Source organism: Molothrus aeneus, chromosome 1 (genome assembly GCF_037042795.1).
Source record: "Molothrus aeneus isolate 106 chromosome 1, BPBGC_Maene_1.0, whole genome shotgun sequence".
Taxonomy (NCBI): Eukaryota; Metazoa; Chordata; class Aves; order Passeriformes; family Icteridae; genus Molothrus; species Molothrus aeneus.
The window spans coordinates 91188189-91206940 of record NC_089646.1 but is presented as its reverse complement, the minus strand read 5'-3'; the positions used below and the strand labels follow the sequence as shown (position 1 = coordinate 91206940).

Genomic DNA, 18752 nt, shown 5'->3' with positions numbered 1-18752 from the left:
TCCAGCAAGGGAGATCAAAAGGAAGGATGGACAGCTCCAGCAGATGGACAAGTAGTCATGAATTAGATCACTGCGGTGAAACTCCACCTGTGCTCATGCAAACCTTGGGTGTTGGGGCACTGGAGAAAGGTATAGTAGAGTACAACAGTACAACAGCTTGATGATCATCCACCTCACCAATCCCAGGGGAAAACCACACAGAACTCACAAAGCCAACTTCACTTTCTCTCACTGAACTGCACCATAGCAGAGTTTAAGATGAAATCTTAAAATTTAGCTTTGAAAAGAAGGTATATGCCTATATTCAACAGGGGACACCCTTAAAACTCATTTCAGCTCACACCTGGATGCCATGACCACAGGCTCTTAAATCCATGGGTATGCTTGCACTCCAGCTGCTTGAGGGCCAAGCAAGTCCCCAGGTTATATTGGAGCAGCATGGGTTAAAAAATGGCAGGAAGCCACAGCAAGAAATGCTATATGCCTGCTGTGGATCTACAGAGTGCTGCTGGCCTGAAAACCCTCTCTGGCCCTGTTTCCCATGGGCCATCTTAAAGCGAGCCTCAGCATTTTGAAAACCTATTTTCTAACGACCTAACAGACACCTCCCAAAGAAAACAACTACCTCCTTCTTGCATCTGCAAACACAGAACATGAAACATCTCACCCTCAGGTGAGATGACCTGGGGGAGTGGGAAATGGGGGTGAAATAGAACATTATTTATTGGTGAAGAACCTGCTTCTTGAAATATTAAAGAACATTGGTATACACATATAAATTTGATTTTGCCTTATCATTGGAATAAAAACCAAGTATACAATACCAAAACACTGCAATTTTCTGTTCAGAATTCTATTTTTTAAAGCATTTTTTCTCTTTTACTTTCTACACTGTCACACATTTGATATTAAAGATCCTAAAACAGTTTTTTAAGAGTACATAGTCTTACAAACTACATACAGCTATCTGTATCCCTCCTGTATCTCTTTCCAGTTTTGTCTCCTACCTTGGAACCTGATGCTGTTGTTGATTATTACCAATGTGTCATCCACAGCATTGTATTCTCCCACCTTTACTTCTTTTTGTTCTGCAGAGAAACAAACAAGAGTGATTGTTTATGGCAGTTCACATGCTCTCAACTATTTAACTGATTTTTTCTTTTTTGACAGTGTGTCAAAAGGAAAAGAAATATGAAAGAATAAGGCATGAATAATTAAATCAGAATGCCAGACAGCTAACATCATTAAAAGAAACATTTCTGGTATTTGAAAGAAATGTAAAGCATTTTTAAGAACTCATTTACATAATCAGGAAATTTCTATTGGACACAGTCATCTCCAGCTTAAAGATCACAGAGTTTCTTACTGGCTTACACCATGCAGGACATTTTTACTGGGAGAACACATACAGCTAAATCACATATTCCCCTCCCATTTAAAAAACTAGGACATCTTTCTCTGTGAAGTATTTCCCAGGAGAGTCATGGTGGCATGCTCCAGCCAGTGTGGAGCAGACTGGCCAGTTAGCAGATATGCTGGGAATCAAATCTCCTACTCTAAGTGAGAATTAGCAACTCATTAGTGCCCTGACTGCAAAACACACTCTGTTATATAATTAAAGCCAACACCAACTTGAGTTTAAATTTTACAGTTAGTCTCATCTGGTATTTTGGGACTGTTGTCACATCTACGGTCTTCTTGTACCTGACAGAATAGAGTATGCAGATAGAATAAGTTATTTGTTTGCTGCCTTGGCCACTGTACCTGGATCTCTGACATGCATTTATCCAACACTTTTGATAACATCTGGCATCAATTATTTTCTGCTATTTTTGTTGAGCTTTTGGTATGGTTTTGAAGTCCAAGATCTTACTGAATTATCATTTTTACACTAAAACTTTTACATTTTGATGAGACTTACAAACCCCAGGCTAAAGATTTAACCACTGGCTAAAGATTTCTTTGAAGAGCTGGCTCAGCAGAGACAAAAATTTCCTTTCAGGCCTCTCTGTCTGGGCATGCACAACCCAATTCACATTTAAATTCCGAGCTCATGACCCTATTTGTGACGCTGATTTTGGGAGCTGATGATCTCGAACTAGATGGCAAATTTGGAAAGACTATTTCACCCAACAGCTCCACATTAACCTTTTCTCCTCTCTCACTCAAAGTGATTTTGCCTGTTCAGCTCTGCTGAATAGAGCATCTAGTTCCATTTTAGTAAAATCTACAATCTGACTAATACTAATCTGAGAGCTCACAGGAGGCAAAAATTTCCCTAACACAAACAACTATTTTTATTGTTATGTTGTTATATCTATTGCTATATTTTTTAAATTATCTACAAGAAATTGTAGGCTGAGCTGCAAATCTGACAGACAGTCCTATGCTTTTACTGCACACTCATCAAGAGCTGGAGTTTGCAATTATTTGTCTTTCCCATGAGTATGATCCACTTGGATGGACCTAAGACAAGTTTGCTGATGTCCAGCAGCAGTTGCACAAAGCCCATCCACATGGCATCACATACTTAAGTGAAGATAAGTTTATGATTTCTGTCACAGACTGAACATTCACTTTGAAATAGATACACTAATCAATTATTGACAAAAAAAAATATTCCCACTAGTCATCTAAAAGCTAAAATGGTTAATGTGAAAACCAGAACCAATCTACTTCCATTTGTATTTGTAGAATGACAGCTGTTACCTGTAGATCTAAAACATCAAAACACAACCTAGAGAGAAGAGAGAAAAACATCAGATGCATATTGATATAGGGCGGGCATATTAGATACCAGATAGTCCACAGCATCTCCTGACAGCAAAGGGGATGACACACACCTTGGTGTTGGTCAAGCCCCAGCTTCACAGCAACAGGCTAAAGCCTCATAGCTCCAATGAGCATAGAAGTGAAATGAGTAATTGCTCTGCAACCACTTGTATGGAGAGTGTACTGGGACCAGATGAGATGTGGGAAGCACATAACAGGTGGAGAAACATATACGAAAACCCAGTGTAAATCTGTGGTCTGATTACAGCACTGAAATTAAGGAAGTGTTTCTGTGATTATTTCGTGTGACAGATGATGCCATTTCTTTTCAACACTTATAAATTCTTACATGGTTTCCTTCACAGGTGAAGTAACACTGAGAATGTGTCTGTCCTATAACTGGCTAGCCTGGGTACCAGGAGCCAACCCTTGTAGGAACAGAGCTCAGTATTCAGAGAAACAAGCTTCTATGGCAGCCTGAAGAGCAAGATTTTTGGACTTGGAAACCCAAGAACGTGTTAAAAAACCCCAGTATTTACTACCAGGAAACCACATGATCAATGCCTTGTCCCTTACCAACAGGAAAGGACAGTTCACAGAGGATATGCCACACTTTATTGAAGTCAAGAAGAGCCATAAAGATATTTGATATCTTAAAGTAGTGACAACTGTGGAAATTAGTCTGTGAGGGAAATAAAATGTACTTTTATTGAGAGGAAGGATATACTATCCATTTTATGGTGTGATTACAAGGGTGCTGAGGGGAAGACACAAAAAGCTTTCTTGTGATCCTTTTTTCTACCAGCAAGGACAACTACAGTGTCTGGTTTTTCAGATCCTCAAGCACAAGTGCTGATCACTGACAAAGCCACTTCCAAATATTAATTAAAGGAAGCAAGAAGGCAGGACTGTGGTTTTCTTCTCTCTTGCCCAAGTCAATACAGCTAAGGATGGGACTGCAAGCTCACTTTTCCATGTGCCATTCCCTTCAGTTGCCTCTGGAAATTCTGAATTATTAAAGTTAGTATAGTATTTGTATAATGTAGCTCATATCTGTCAAACCTCTAAGTGTTAACAACAAAAGGACAGGAGAAAGTAGAACTCCTTCAAAGAAACACCAACAAAGTGCTTTTCAGAATATTCAGAATATGATGTTGGCTGCTTTCTGTGGTGCTTCTATTATTTTTAACTAGATCTTCCCATAATCATAATAGAGATATTGTATTGAAGCTCATTGTAAAATGCAGAAGAAAAATATGAGGGAGAATGTACTGGGGTTGTGAGATGATGTTTGTCAGTACCATGACATTAGTGAAGAAATTTCAGAACTTGAATCTGAAGCTGTTCTTTCACAGAGGAACAGGAAAGTATAAAAACTAATCAACCCAGATAAAACTGGCCCAGAAAAATGTCACTGTAAATTATGCCTATAATTCTCACGGAATTATAAACAACTCTTCTTGTTAATTAATTGCCAGAGAATAGATTACTTATATGGTCAAGATGAAAGACTTCTGACAACAAAGAATGAGATACTCTTACAGGTATATTGAAAAGTTTTTCTCTACATATTTTATTACAGAATTTTATAGCCCACTTAGAGCAACTCCACACAAATTGACTCACTACCACTTAATTAATTAGCTCACATTTCACAAAGTTATTACAGAGGATTTTCAAGAGCATATCAGGTAGTTACATGTTCTTGTTGAAGAAAAGCAAAAAAAAAATCCTGCAACTGATATATCAGCTGAATGAAACAAATTTACCAAAATGCACAGCAGCATTATGATTGTCAGTGTGACTGTTTTCCACTTACACTGAGAATTTCCAGATGAGACTATTCTTAGTTTCAGTTCCTTTCACTATATGTCATAATTTCTATTTTCACCACATTTTTGTAAGTGTACTTATTCACACCTCATGAAGACAGTTTCTACTGAAAGTGTTTAAGGAGAGAAATGCACTTGCAATGCCTAAGAGATGGGACAGATGGATTTCCTTTATTTTCCTCTATGTAGACAATGCTGTCTAGCTTTCAATGACACTGCACCTAATAACACCCTCAGTGTTAAGCTAATAGCTTAGCTAACTAATAACTAAGCTAATAGCACCCTCAGTTATGTCAGTCTTACTGCAAATAACTCTCAGGGCGATGCAGTTAAGCCAACACAAAAATGTTTATATCGGTATAAGCACCAGTACAATTTATGCTTATAAAGGCCCCTCTAAAAAACCACCATATTCTAAAAACTTTCAAAGATATGTATGTTGATATTCATATCCATTCATTAACTCCTATATGTCTGCTTGGATATACTCATGCAAAAACTATGTCTATGCTACAATAAAGCCAAATTACATGTCTGTCCTAAGATCATTGCAATGCCTATACCACATGGCTCCAAATGAAGATTAAGGATTTCAAAGCTCATCATAGCTTACAATAGCTTGACACAACTAAGAACACTGTTATGTCACTGCAGCTCTTTATAAGCTTAGAATTCCATGCAAACTACAAAGAGAAATATGAGCAAGTGATGAGTATTCTCTTTCTAACAAATATGAAGTAAATTTTAAGGTAAATTTAATAAACTTAGCATGGACTATTCTCCAGAAAATTAAGGGTCACAGAAGTTTCTCATCTAGAGTACACAGGCTATGCTTGATTTAGAGGCAGCAGAAAAATAATATTACATATAGCTGGAAGCTATATGTAATATTATTTTTCTGTTGCTTCTAAAGTACTACTGCTACTAAAAAGTACCTAGGTCTTAGTTTGCTCTGAAAAACCATGCCTGAAAAAGGTGCTGCCTCCATGACTCCTCCTTGTAAAGCTTTTCAAATTTTTTTTATATAACTTCTCCTACTCATCCACACAGTTAATTATCACTGTACTCCCTCAAACTTTCCTGTTTAACAATCCCTTCTCCCACTGTCTTCCAGATGCCCCTTTTGTTTAACTATCCTAATTCAGTGGGAGTGATTAGATGCTTAGCCTTTTAGAAAATCTTGCTGCATAATCAAGCAGCCTGTCTCAGGAACTAATATTATTAAACCCTGTCCTACAACAGAATCATTTAGTTTCTGAGCATTATTCCTTATTCATGCATCACAGCTCAACAGGACTGCTGGCAGCTATAGGGAATACTTAGTCATCAGATCTCAGAAGAATGGAAGAGTTTGCCAACAGGTGAAACTAAGCATGGTCCATATGCACCTGAAATACTTGAAGAAGAGAATGGCTCTAAAATTTGGAAAGGTTTTCTGGTGACTTCATCTGGGGTAAAGTTAATTTTCTTCACAGTGGTTAATATAGGGCTGTGTTCTAGATTTCTGCTGGACACAGAGTTGATAATACAGAGATGGTTTTGTCCTTGCTGAGCAGGGCTTACACAGAGTCAAGACCTTTATGTTGTTCATACTGACACTTGGCAAGGGGCTTGAGGTGCATGGGAGGTTGGGATGAAACACAGCTGGGAGAGGCGATCTCAAGTGACCAAAGTGATATTCCAGGCCATATGGCCTCATGCTCAGGATATACAGTGGGGGAAGAAGGAAGAAGGAGAGGATGCTTGAAATGACAGCATGTGTCTTCCCAAGTAAACTTTATATGTGATGGGGCTATGCTCTCCTGGAAATGGCTGAACAGCTGCCTACCCACGGGAAGTGGTGAATGAATTCTTTGTTTTGCTTTGCTTATGTGTATGGCTTCTGCTTTTCCTGTTAAACTGTCTTTATGTCAACCCCTGAGTTCTATGCTTTTATCCTGTTTCTAATATGCTCTTATCCTATTCTTTCCCCAGTCCTGCTGGTAGACAAGTGACCAAGTGGCTCTGTAGGGTCTGGCTGCTGACTGGGGTTAAACCACGACAGATGTTAATCTCAAATTTCAAATCAGTCTCCTAGATATGAATGAAAAATTATGCCACTGCACAAGTACTCACACTTTCAAAGACATATCTGACTTGTCTTAAAGCTCACCATTAGCAAGCTATTGCCAACTCGTTGATGGGCTCAGCACAGAGAGTGAAGGGTGCTCTGACACATTACATTATGGTGTCCTGAGGCTTGTCGCTCTCCAATTTAGCTTCTGCTCACACTCTCTTTTAAAGAGTGAATGCTTTTCTTTAACACTTTACACTGCCAGTCACCTAGCAATCATTTGTCACTAACGGGTCTTAGGTCTTCTTCCTCATTGCCTCCATTGCCTCCTGGGAAGGCTCCTGAAGAGATGATGTGCTGCACTGAGTGACAGCAATCCTATGGCCAAGAGTGTTCAGAGAGAAAGTCATGGGGAAAGAAGACTGACCAAACACAAACAGTGAAAAACTTAAGCTGGAGGCTGCAAACTGATGCCAAAGCTGAGAATGTTTCCCATATTTCAATAAATCCTGTGCAAATTGCCTGCAAAGTCTCTGCTAACCTGCCTTACCTGTCTCACTTGTTTTGAAAGATGCTCCATGAAATAACGATCTACCAAATAACTGGAAATGCCGTCTCAAATGCCTTTACAATAATGAATGAAGTTAAGTGTCAGGAAAGCTAATTTCCTTCAGAATAAATACTGAAACATTTCATGTTGTGGATCATGTAGAAAGTCTTAGCAAATTAATGCAATCTTAACTTTCATAATGTATCCTTGTCAGATAGGACTGAGAAGCTTTTCAGTTATCCTTATCACATATCAGCAATAACCAACACCAGTTGAAAGTTTCCAATTAAAAAAAAAGAATCACAATAGAAGCTTATAAATAATGAATGAGCAAAACCTTTTTCATTCAATTGCAGGCAACCATTTCTTTGTTTAAAGACAAAAATGCTGAGATTAAGAATCACAGTTCAAATAAGGAAGAAAATGTCAGGTCAGATAGAAGATTATTCTTCAGCAGAAGCTGCCAGAAAAGAAAGACTCAAGGAAGCAAAACATGTTACCTTTGCAAGGATTTGAATTGTGACAGTTTTTACCCTTGTAATTAGAGTTTTAAAATTCGTTTTGCCCTGAGAAATGCTGCTTCCATCTTTAACTGCAGCACAGCTATTTCCTTCATTTAAAGTTTTATTTATGTATTTTATTTATGAAATCCTAGATTGCATTGCTTTGGAAACATATAGACAGAGCTTACGGGAAATCTTGAGTTATGAGAGCAGTATATATAACAAGTGATAATTACTCCTCATAGCCAGTTCTCTGGCCATAAATCTTTCAGTCATCCATAAAGCAAAACAGACAGAAAGGTCAGACCACATAAAGGCCAAACAGGGCATCCTTAGAGTCAGGATAAAAGCTAAGGAGTCTTAACCCTGGGTGTATTTCACTATGTTAGTAATAGTATTTTGTCAAAAGGACAAAGCAAGCAAGTAGCACATAAAATATAATTAAATAACCTGAGTTCATAAAAGGATCTAGTAATTTTGCAGTCCAAGAAGATTCTTCTATAAAAATTTCAAGAATTTGCATTTTTATGAGCTTTCAAAAATTATTTTTACTGATTATTTTTAAACTTTGTTTTCACCTTCCTTAATATACTTCTGTCTCTTACTTGGTTTGTTAGACTGACTTCTAGCTCTGAATAGAAATTTAGTAGTATAGTTCATATGGATTTAACACCTACAAATATTAGATATTTATATATTAATTATCAAAGAAAGAGCTATATAATAGCTCTTAAATACTGTTTAAAACAATTATTTCTTTAAATGGGAATTATTAACACCATCATTATAGTTTTCATTCAGGAAATTGAGAAAGGTATAAACAAATATAAAGGTATAAACAAATATAAAGAAATGAAGGCAGATCATCCATGAAGCATAACAACAGTTGTGCTGAAGCAAATTATCAGAGCTTACACTAATTCTTCTGAATAGACGTTCCTGTTTCTTAGGATGCTTAATAAAGTCCTTGATAGGTTGAAATGAGGTTGCTGCACATGAGATCACACTTTTTCTTGGACTTAATAATTGTAGCATAAAATCTTGACTGATAACACAGTGTATAACCTGAAATGTATGTCAGTAATTTGAATCAACTCCAGTAAGTAAATTAAAAGATAAAAATATATATTCAAGTGGATATGGTATGATTATGTTCTAGGATACACGGATATGCAAAAACTGCAATATATTAGTCTAGCCAAGGGTTGTTCTGTTCTACTGTTCATTGTCTTTTATTTATTTGATTAACTTTTCAGAGAATGCAAATCCTCATCATTCTGGGAGTTTATTTGCCAAAATAAATTATTCCTTAAAATCAAATGGTGTAATTATACATGTCTTATTTAGTATTAATATTAATATTTATCTAAATGTAGCATGGTCTACAAAAATTGATATTTATACCATTTATCATTCTGAGTTACTTCCTGGCAGAGTCCAAACCCAACAGGCTTTTCTTGACTCAGAAGTTACGATGGGAAATAACATTGTCCATATAAAACTACAGGCAGCAATCATGAGAAGACATTTGCTCTATTAATAAATGATAACTCAATTTCATTACTTGTTGTGTCATACACTGGTCCATTTCCTACAGGGGTGTGTGAGCGAATCAGCCTGTGCAAGCCTGGGCTGACTTCCCAGGAGAACTCCCAGGAGCTTCCCAGGTTGGAAAGGCCATCCAGGCAGTGACAGGTTTGGACATGGATACCACTGATGTGCAGAGAAGCCCCCCTGGCAGCAGCCCAGGGCCCAGCAGCAGCTCCATCTGTCAGAGTCTCTCTGGGAGAGGGACAACTGAAGGCAGGACAATGCAGGGTGTGGAGGTGGCAGTGAGAGAGGCGGTGGCCACGTTCTCTTGTTCCCTGAGCTTGATTTCAGAGCACTGAAATGTCAGAGACTGTGAGGCAGAATTCAAAATACACCATGACACTGCACTCATTCAAAGGTAAGGGACAGCAAACCACAAGAGTGCAGAGCACCCATTTCAAAATCTATGGTGTTTCCAAAGAAACCCAAGACGACAGAGCATTAGTGTATCCACATCTTTTATCCAAGGGGAATAAATGCAATTTTTATGTCCCTGGTGTCCTAGAAACTCAGTCTGAATAGGCACAGTGTGCACTATCAGGATAGTCTGGCAAAAGAAAGATTTGAATCATTATGAAATTACCAGATTTTTTTTTTTTTCAGTTATGCCAAAAGTTACTCATGAATTTAAATCAAATCCACCAAGCAGTGTCATTTAGGGAAGAAAAACCAGGGAATAGCACTGCTGTCAGTCTTTTCTGACTTACCAGGGTAAAGTACACATGCAGCTTAAAAATCGAGACACCCAAGACAGTGACCTAAGCCCAGTTTCCATCTGCTAGCTCAGCATTTAAGCTTTCCATAGAGACATGACAGATGATGTGATAGAAGATATCCTGACAGTAAAGACAGGATCCCCAGGGACCTGGATGACCCTGACTCCAGCCCAGCTACATACTCTGATTGGATGAGAAAGGACATCAAGGTGACCTTTTCCTCCTCTGCTATGCTTAATACTCTAGAATTTAATTTGATTTTCTTGTGCATGCCCAAAAGAAATGTTTTGCTACAACTACCTAAGCCCATTACTTATGTAACTAAAATTCTAAATTCCATGTGCAATATCAATTATTTTTTGCAGGAGAAAAAGCAAATTGAAAAACCCACATCAGTTACTTAAAAGCCTGATGTGGTTACCTTTTCCCAGAGAGGCTTTTGTTGTCAGTGTGGTGATGCACTGCACAACAGTTTGACAGTAGCCCTGGTCTGTGGACAGCTTCAGCTGCCCTCCGCATGGCTGCTAAGTCTGTGCCACTATGTTTTCAGTGACTGCTCAGACGTACAGCAGGAGCTGCATGATGCAGTTCTCCTTGTGAGGGCTGGTTAGCCCTTGCTAACTTAAATGATAACCAAACTTAAGTGCACAACATGACAGAAATAAAAATGTCTCCCAGAGTAGAAGATGTATGCTAGACCAAAGGATCATGCCAGCAACCACATCTCCCAGCAAGGCTGTTTTCCCTTCACTTAGCAAGGCATGCCTGCTTTCTGGTGATCCCACACCATGCAGGGAAGAAACATAAACTCCATTTTGGCCCATTTGGGTACATAGTTATGATTATATAATTAGGGCCTTCCCTCACCTTGTGTCAGGGCTGTGTTCCCCTCCCCTGGCAGAGGGAGGCTCAGCACATGCTGAGCAGCCTCCCAGAGGCTGTGCCTGCTCTGCTCCAGCTCTCCAGCCAGAGAGGCCCTAAACCAAGATGCTCTGGCTTCTTCCTTATGTACTGCATCCTCAAACTTTTACAGAGTTAAGAGGGTGTTATTTAAAGGTTGTAGTTTCACAGTTACCAAGCCTGAAAACGCGGGAGAGCAGCAGCTGCTGTGCATATTATGTGTGTTACATCTCAGCTACTCATTATGTCCTTGAATTACCATTCTTGCCATTACACCAGGTGGCCTGTGAAAACACTGCAGCTCATGAAGAGCATTCTTCATGATTCAGGGTCAAAGCCAAAGGCAAAATTTCCACTGTCCTCATCCTAAGATACAAAATAAAGGAGTTGAGGCAGTGCTGAACACATTCATACAAAACTGCAAATTCTATGCTCTTTCCTGTCTTATGATTTGTACAGTAGCTGCCAAAGTTTTTTCCTGTACAAGAAATGCAGTTTTGAGTTATCCAGGCTGGTTTATTCCAAATAGCTTATTCAGGACTTGTAGGGGAATAATTCAGGAAAAACTTTAGAGCAACAAAAAGCCCACTTGTGCTGTAACCTGCAACTACAAGTGAACACTTACTGAGATATAGGGGAGACTACAAAGACCCCCAAGTAGCAATACTCCCCTAGATCACTGTTTCTGTTTCTGCTGCTGAGACAAACAAGACAGCTGTCACTCAAAGAGCCATCAAAAATCAGAGTCTTTGAGATTTTCCAGCCCTAGCCTTCCCCTGACAATCAACTTCCCATGCAAAAGTCACATGGGATCACAGATTGGATTTTCCTGTCCTCAGGGAGGTGCGCTCTGTTCCCATAAGGGACAGGCTTGTCACTGCTACAATTAGGGACTGCACTCTAGGGAGTGAGAGAACAAGAAGTGTTACACAATGCCAGGATGCCTGTCTAACCCAAGAACTTCATGATTCTTTGAGTGAGGAAAGTGTGTGCCTGGCTGAAAATTTCAGTGTTTTAGAATCATAGGAAGGGTCCTTAAAAATCATCTAGTTCCAACCCCCTGCCATGGGTAAAGATGCATTTTACAAGTAGTCGTGGCTGCTGGGAAATTCCTCTTCAAAATCAATTTACTTGTCTATCCCCATGAGGCCACCTGAGAAGTTTGGAGAGTTTGGGTTACTCACCAGGAGGAGGGATGCTATGAGAAAGTGTAAAGATATGTGAGAGTGTAAAGATATGTGAGAGACCCAGAGCCTGGGGCACTGGCTGAGGGGTGCAGGTGGTGAGGCTGAGAAGCCCCATGACCTCAAGGACTGGAAGAGGAGAAAAAATGACCATGCCCCACTCAGTTCTCACAGGCTTTAAGAGAAAGATCCAGAAGATGGAACCCACTCACGAGAGGCTGCTGTCTACAAAAAGAGTGGTGGGGTTTCAAACAACAGGATTTGAAATGTTTTGTGTAGCAGCCCTGCCCAATAGACCCCTACAAGGATATTTCTCACTTTATTAATTTCCATTTTATGCTTTTTTATTTTTTTATATAAACATATGTGAATTGTACATCAGGATGAGACCAAAGCAGTTTTGAAACATAAGATAATGGCCAAGTCAGAATTTAGCCCACCCTGATCCACACCTTTCATATTGATAGAGTTGTTTGACTTCCACCGTATCCTACAAGTACATTTTAGTAGGATGAAATCTAGTCTTGAATTACAAAATTTATCATCACTACTATTTCATTATTTTTCATTTTAAAATCTAAAGATGTTAAAAGTTACAGGGGGGAAAACCCTTCAAAAATAATAATCTTTGCAAAAGAAAACTTATTGAGAAAACTATTTTGGTTTGGTCATATTTGGCTTTTTTTACCTGTAAGCTGATCCTATGTTCAAGACAAAGAAACCACTCCAACTGGAACTGGCTAAAAGTCAAAGTTCCAGAGGAATAACTCCTTTTTCCTGCTGCTTCAGCAAACCTCCACTTGTTTTAACCTGTTTTGAGTAATCTCTTTGTACTAATCCACTGGAAAAAAAATAAAAAAAGGAGGAGAAAGGTCCAACAGTGATTCCTTTGAGCACTAATTAGGAACAACATTTTACTACAAGCAGAGAAATTGCTGTAGAAGACTGTCTAAGACACAAAGAACTGTTTTAAAGTGAAACCCATTGATTTTATCTTTAATGATTGCTTTGAAAATTTTCTTAAAATATGGTATATGTCATCATTGTGTGGTTTCATTTTAAATTCTGATTTATTTTTCCTTTTATTTTTTCATCTGGAGTTTGAATAGCTACAGGAAGCAGACTAGCATTAAGAGAAAAAGCCTGCAGTGGAAAGCTACAGCCATTAAACTATAATTACTTCAAATAATAATGGATTTAATAATTAATATAGAGCAGTTATATAATACACCTGACAGACAGCTCTGGAATAAAGTTTTGTGGCAAAGCTCAACCAGAGCACAAAAGTGTTTATGCATAAGCACAGCATTTTATTTGTGCATAACATTAAATACACTTCTCTAAGAGTTTCCAGAATTAAAATTGATCCTTCCTGTACTAAGAGAAAACAATTTGATAAAACACTCCTAGTTTCAGAGAATCTATTCTGCTCAGAAAATTGATAGCATACAGCAACATTGTCTTGTTAGGACAGGATTTATGCCTGTAGGAGTGAAATACAATATATGGCAAAAATCCTTGCAAAGCTGATTAAAACATGAAAAGCAGAAGTATGCATTTTTTTCTCATGTATGAATATTGCAGTATGAGACTGAAGAATTATAGAAATTTTTAAATTATTTGGGCATAAAATATTATATTAAATAACCCCCATAGGATGCACAAAACTTTGGAAAACTGTTGTATAAAATGGATGTCATTGGTTTTTCATTACAAGTGGGATCAAAAGTAAAAAAATTGTAGTGCTTTAAATGAGAGGGATTAGTGTCTAACTGTTCTAATATAATTTTTTGCCTTTTGCCTAAGACAGTGTTAAAACTGTAGGTGAAGAAAGCTGAAGCTAGTTTGGAGTATGAGAGGAAGCAGAATTTTGGGAAAAGGTAAGGCTAAAAACAGTTTAAAAACATTTTGATAAACTTTTCCCTGAAACTGATAGCAAAGTCTTATTGTAAGTTATAGAAGTCAGTTGTCCCATTAACTTTATTTCTGACAAGTCTGAAAGTCAAAACCATAGTGATTAAAGTATGAGAAGGGGTTTTAAATCTTATCTGAAGTGAGTAAGTACAATTTATGTGCATATGCATCTGAGTAACTGCTACCAGTCCCTTGATATTTACAGCATTTGATAGAAATGTAAGTCATAGAATGTATCCAGAAGAAAAAAAAAAAGAAACAAAAAGACTGGGACAGAATGATAATCTGTTGATAATCTATCATGTGTTTTATACAGTTACATACTTGACAATACATCTTTACCCAAATTTTAAGAATCTCAGTACAAAACTGTATTAAAAAAGTACTTAGGCACAAGTTTTGTCTCTTCACTCTCTTATAAACAATTCCTTCTTCTGCAATATCATGTATAAATTCATAGGAGCTATCAATGCAAGTCAAGTGCTGTTACTTCTTTTCAGTAAAAGATATGAAAATGTTCTCTTGCTTCCCTGTGTTTTGGGTAGGTACAGAAAAATCTATCACAAATCTCTTGTTTCTAATTTAATTAACTTTGATTTAAACAAGAACCATGGGATGTAAGACAATAAAGGTCAAAACTCATGAGCAAGCAGTAGCCACAAACATATGAAACACATCTGAGATGAGAAATCACACTTCTTGTGTGAGACCAGTCCCTGGATCTTCACTTGCATATTTGGAAATCTGGTATTCTCAAATTCCAGCTACAATCTTTTCCTTATTCCTGATGCCCTCCTCACCTCAATGATGTTACAAAAAAACAAAAACCAAAACCACTATTTTACCATTTACCAAAACAACTGTTCTCTACCATCTGGCTTCCTAGAAGGAACAGAGATATCCTGGCCACGGTTCTGGTAGAACCAGTACCAGGAAAAATAAGAGACGTCAGAGGGCCAGGATTTATGGCTCATATTGCAGAGCTTTAGTTAAGGTTTGCCTTGGTTTTAAGCCCACCCTGCTTAAATCACTTTTTCACTTAACCAGATCATGTTACTCCTCACTGCAGCAGTACCATGAGTGAACATGGGAGAAAACACAGCTGCTGAACAGAACAGCGCTTGTGTTGCATCTCCCTCTGCACTGGCCAAGCTGCAAGAGGAGTTGCTGGCTCCTTTTCAATCACACCATTGATGGGGAGAGCTCTGCTGTTTGGCAGCACCTCTGTTTTCCATGTGTAGCACCAACTTGCTTTGCCTTTGCTCTGCTGAATTATTTCTGGCACACTCCAGTGGATATATTCCTGGAAATGGAATTTTCTTAGTTAAATGGAAAAGATTCTATAACTCATGTATCCTATTCATGGACTGTTTCTGCAGGTGCTTTTCAACCCTGAGCTGTAAAGGATCGGATTATTACAATTCATAGGGAAAGCAATTCTCATTTCTGGTATTGAGACCAGAAGTCTCAGTGGTACTGAGACCATGACAACCTGCTGCATCACTTGAGTTGTTCCATCCCTGTGCAGAATGCCCCCATTCTTGCAGATTTTGAAGATGCTGTTTTATTTAAAGGTAGCATGTCATGGGTTTTCTGGTATTTCTTGTGTGTGTATGTGGGAAGCACGGTGGACCTACCATAAAAACTTCATGGGCTCTTCTAGACTAACCAATGAATGACAGTCCTTTCCTGCTCATGTGCCTACTCTGAAAATACTGAATCCTTTCACAGCTTTGACACGTGCCCCACTCCACCCCTTCAACAGCCCAAAAATACTTTGCAAGACTGGGAGATCTGACAAGGGAGACCAGAGAGAGAGCAGAGAGCAGGCTGACACAGGTGCAGCTGTAGGACACACAGCTCGGTGGCCGGGTCAGGCAACCATGCCGGGCCTGGTGAACAGTGGCAAAGGTGGTGGGAGGCACAGAGAAATGATGGGAGGACACAGACACAGCCTTGTCATGCTTCATTGCCAAAGGTTACAGCAGGCAATGCTGGAGAGATAAGAGACCTGACAGCCAGCCATGTTTATCCTTAATGCCTGCATACCTCCAAAAGAAATATTACATACAGACCTTTTCACCTATTGTTAAGTCCCTAATATCATATCTAAGTTTCTTACAACAAAACAACTATTTTACCCTTTACCATTTACCAAAACAACCATTCTCTACCATTTTGAAGTTTTTCAGAAGAGGTCCAAAGAGAGAGTTACAGGTATCATTCAGCTGGGTCCAGTTCAAAAGTGGCAATTCATCAACAGAACAGCAATAACTACTCAGATTGAGACTTTTGTTTATAAAACTGTCCTTCTGAGTTTCCTGATTTTGCATATGAAAATGAAGTAACGAACAAACAGAAAATACACACTGATACTGTATTTTTGATAATGTATAAGTTTATTCTTTTTTTTATCTTGGGACATGATGTTCTCAGACATACTGCTTTAATTTCCTTCAGTGGGTCTTTCCATATCTTAGGAGATTTTTACAGGACATGCTGAAAAACCTCTCTGGATGAAAGATAATTGCATTCAATTGAAAACAAATGCTAAATGTATCATGCTCTACCTTGTGCATTGTCTGTTTCCTTCAATAGCTGATACTGGTTTTGTGAAAACCTACTCACTGACTTCAGTAAGAGAAATTGGGTAAATCTGTTCTAAAGAGGTCCAATTTCCTGATCCTCTTTTCTTAATAAAAACCTCCTTTACACCCCATACAAACCTTTTGTTGAGCTTAAACATAAAATTATCTGCTCTCTGATACCCAGTAATATGCTTCTAAATCATCTAATTCCTATCCACTTGAAAATAAAAATTATTCTATACCTTGACCTAGCCTAGAGTGTAATTTAACAATCAAGAAAGCACTATACACATAATTTGAAGTGGTGAAAAACCATCTGAATTTCTCTGCTTCTTACCAGAGACATTTTCTTAGAGGAACTGTGTATGACTAATTTAGTTCTACATCAGAAAGAAAACAGGCCTCTTGAAAATAAAGTTGAACAGAATTATCGCAATAAATTTGTGTAAGAGCATGCCAGATAGGAGAATATTTTTCTAAAATTATATTACTATAGATTTATAGAAATCATAAATAAAAGAAAGTGTTAAAGCCAGTTTTAAAATAAACTGTCTCTAAATTAAATTACAATTTTTGTCAGTATTTAATTTTTGGTGGAAACAAATAAAGAATTAATGAAATCAACTTATTGGTTTAAATACTGCATAAATGATTTTTTCTTACTACAAATAAATTTATCTTGCAATCTCCTTTGATTGCCAAGCAAAACCAACAAATACAAAATATAAATTCTGAAATATTTAATCTCTTTCCCAGATGTTAAACAGGATTACTACATATAGCAAAATTCAGTAAATGTTACTAAATATTTTTTAAAAGAAAGATTTAAAATGACATACTTATAATCAAACAGCATTTGTTTTTTGGTTTTTTCTGGTTGGTTGGTTGGTTGGTTGGTTGGTTGGTTGGTTACTCTAGAGATGTGGTTGTTAAAATATTCTATGTTGGTAACAAATGCATTGAGAGGGAGAGACACAGGAATCTCTGCTGAGGTGACTAGATAGCAAACTGGCTTTCTGCAGGGAACAGGCACAAGGGGACACAGTCAGGCACAGCAATTAGTGAGGTGCCTCAGGGAGCCCACAAAGTGTCCAAAACCCAGGTACAGCACTAACAATTTCTGTGCTTGTAAAATTCACTCCAAAACTACCCATTAGCCTGAGGTGACACATTCCACAAGACTGCTGAAGACATAAGGCAACACACACAAGAAAGTCACAGCTTTTCACAGGCTGTTGGGTTACCAACTCAGCTACCTTGGCTCAGGCATCATAAATACACAAATTATCAGACCATTATCTATTTAAAAAAACTAATTTGCTCAATTTTTGGAAGCAAATTGTTATTCCCAACTGGCCTTAAAGTGAGCCTAATGGGTGAAAAATTTGGATAAATATTTCCATTCACAATTTGCCATAGAGAGGATAAGAGGTGCAACAGAGCCTGGTGTTGAAAACCTCACTGAGAGCTTCCTGGTTTCTCGATGGGATACTGCTGGACATTCAGCATGATCTGCAGGTACAAGAAAACTTTATGCACCGAGGCAGTATAAATTAGGATGGTAAAGTCTCCTTTTTTCCCTGGTCATACTACAATAAGTCATTCATGATGATATAACTACCAGTTTTAGGAACTGAGGAAATAGATTTGCTGTGCTATCCAAATTGTTGTGTTAGGGAGGAATCTAAAATTAATTTAATCTCAATTTGCATTACTAAAAAAACACAATTCGGGCTTTTTCAGCTTTCTTAGCAAGGACTCTCATATTTTCAGATTTAATTTTGTTTCATTTATTCTTCATCAGCACCAAATTATTTTTGTGAGATCTAAAGCTAGTAAAAAATAAGTGTCTGAACTTGGTTATTTAAACACTAATATATGGGAAGTGATTGATGATTGTAAACCTACAGAAGAAGCAAATGGGTAGGGCTTCATTTAACTTATTTCCACAGTTAATTCCTCCTTTTTAGAGCCACTACACTATTCATTACTTAGAAGATGATTTGGTGGGATTCCATTGTCCAAATTTCAGTGGGTGTGGTGTATATCACAGCTACCTTGTCTGGGGTCTCTGTCAAGAAGCTGAGGAAGACAGGCACTTCTTATAGAGCATGATTTGCTTGATTTGCTATAGACACATACCAAAGGAT

The 18752-nt window shown here is 38.0% G+C and overlaps 1 protein-coding gene across 2 annotated transcripts in view; it reads right to left on the bottom strand.

Annotated features, from left to right (window-relative positions):
• GABBR2 (gamma-aminobutyric acid type B receptor subunit 2) overlaps nt 1-18752 on the bottom strand; it is a 457582-nt gene that overhangs the window by 159324 nt on the left and 279506 nt on the right. For both annotated transcript variants that reach the window (XM_066560586.1, XM_066560578.1), the window contains exon 9: nt 1008-1088. In XM_066560586.1, the coding sequence (XP_066416683.1) occupies nt 1008-1088 (81 nt within the window). The remainder of the gene's footprint in view (nt 1-1007; nt 1089-18752) is intronic.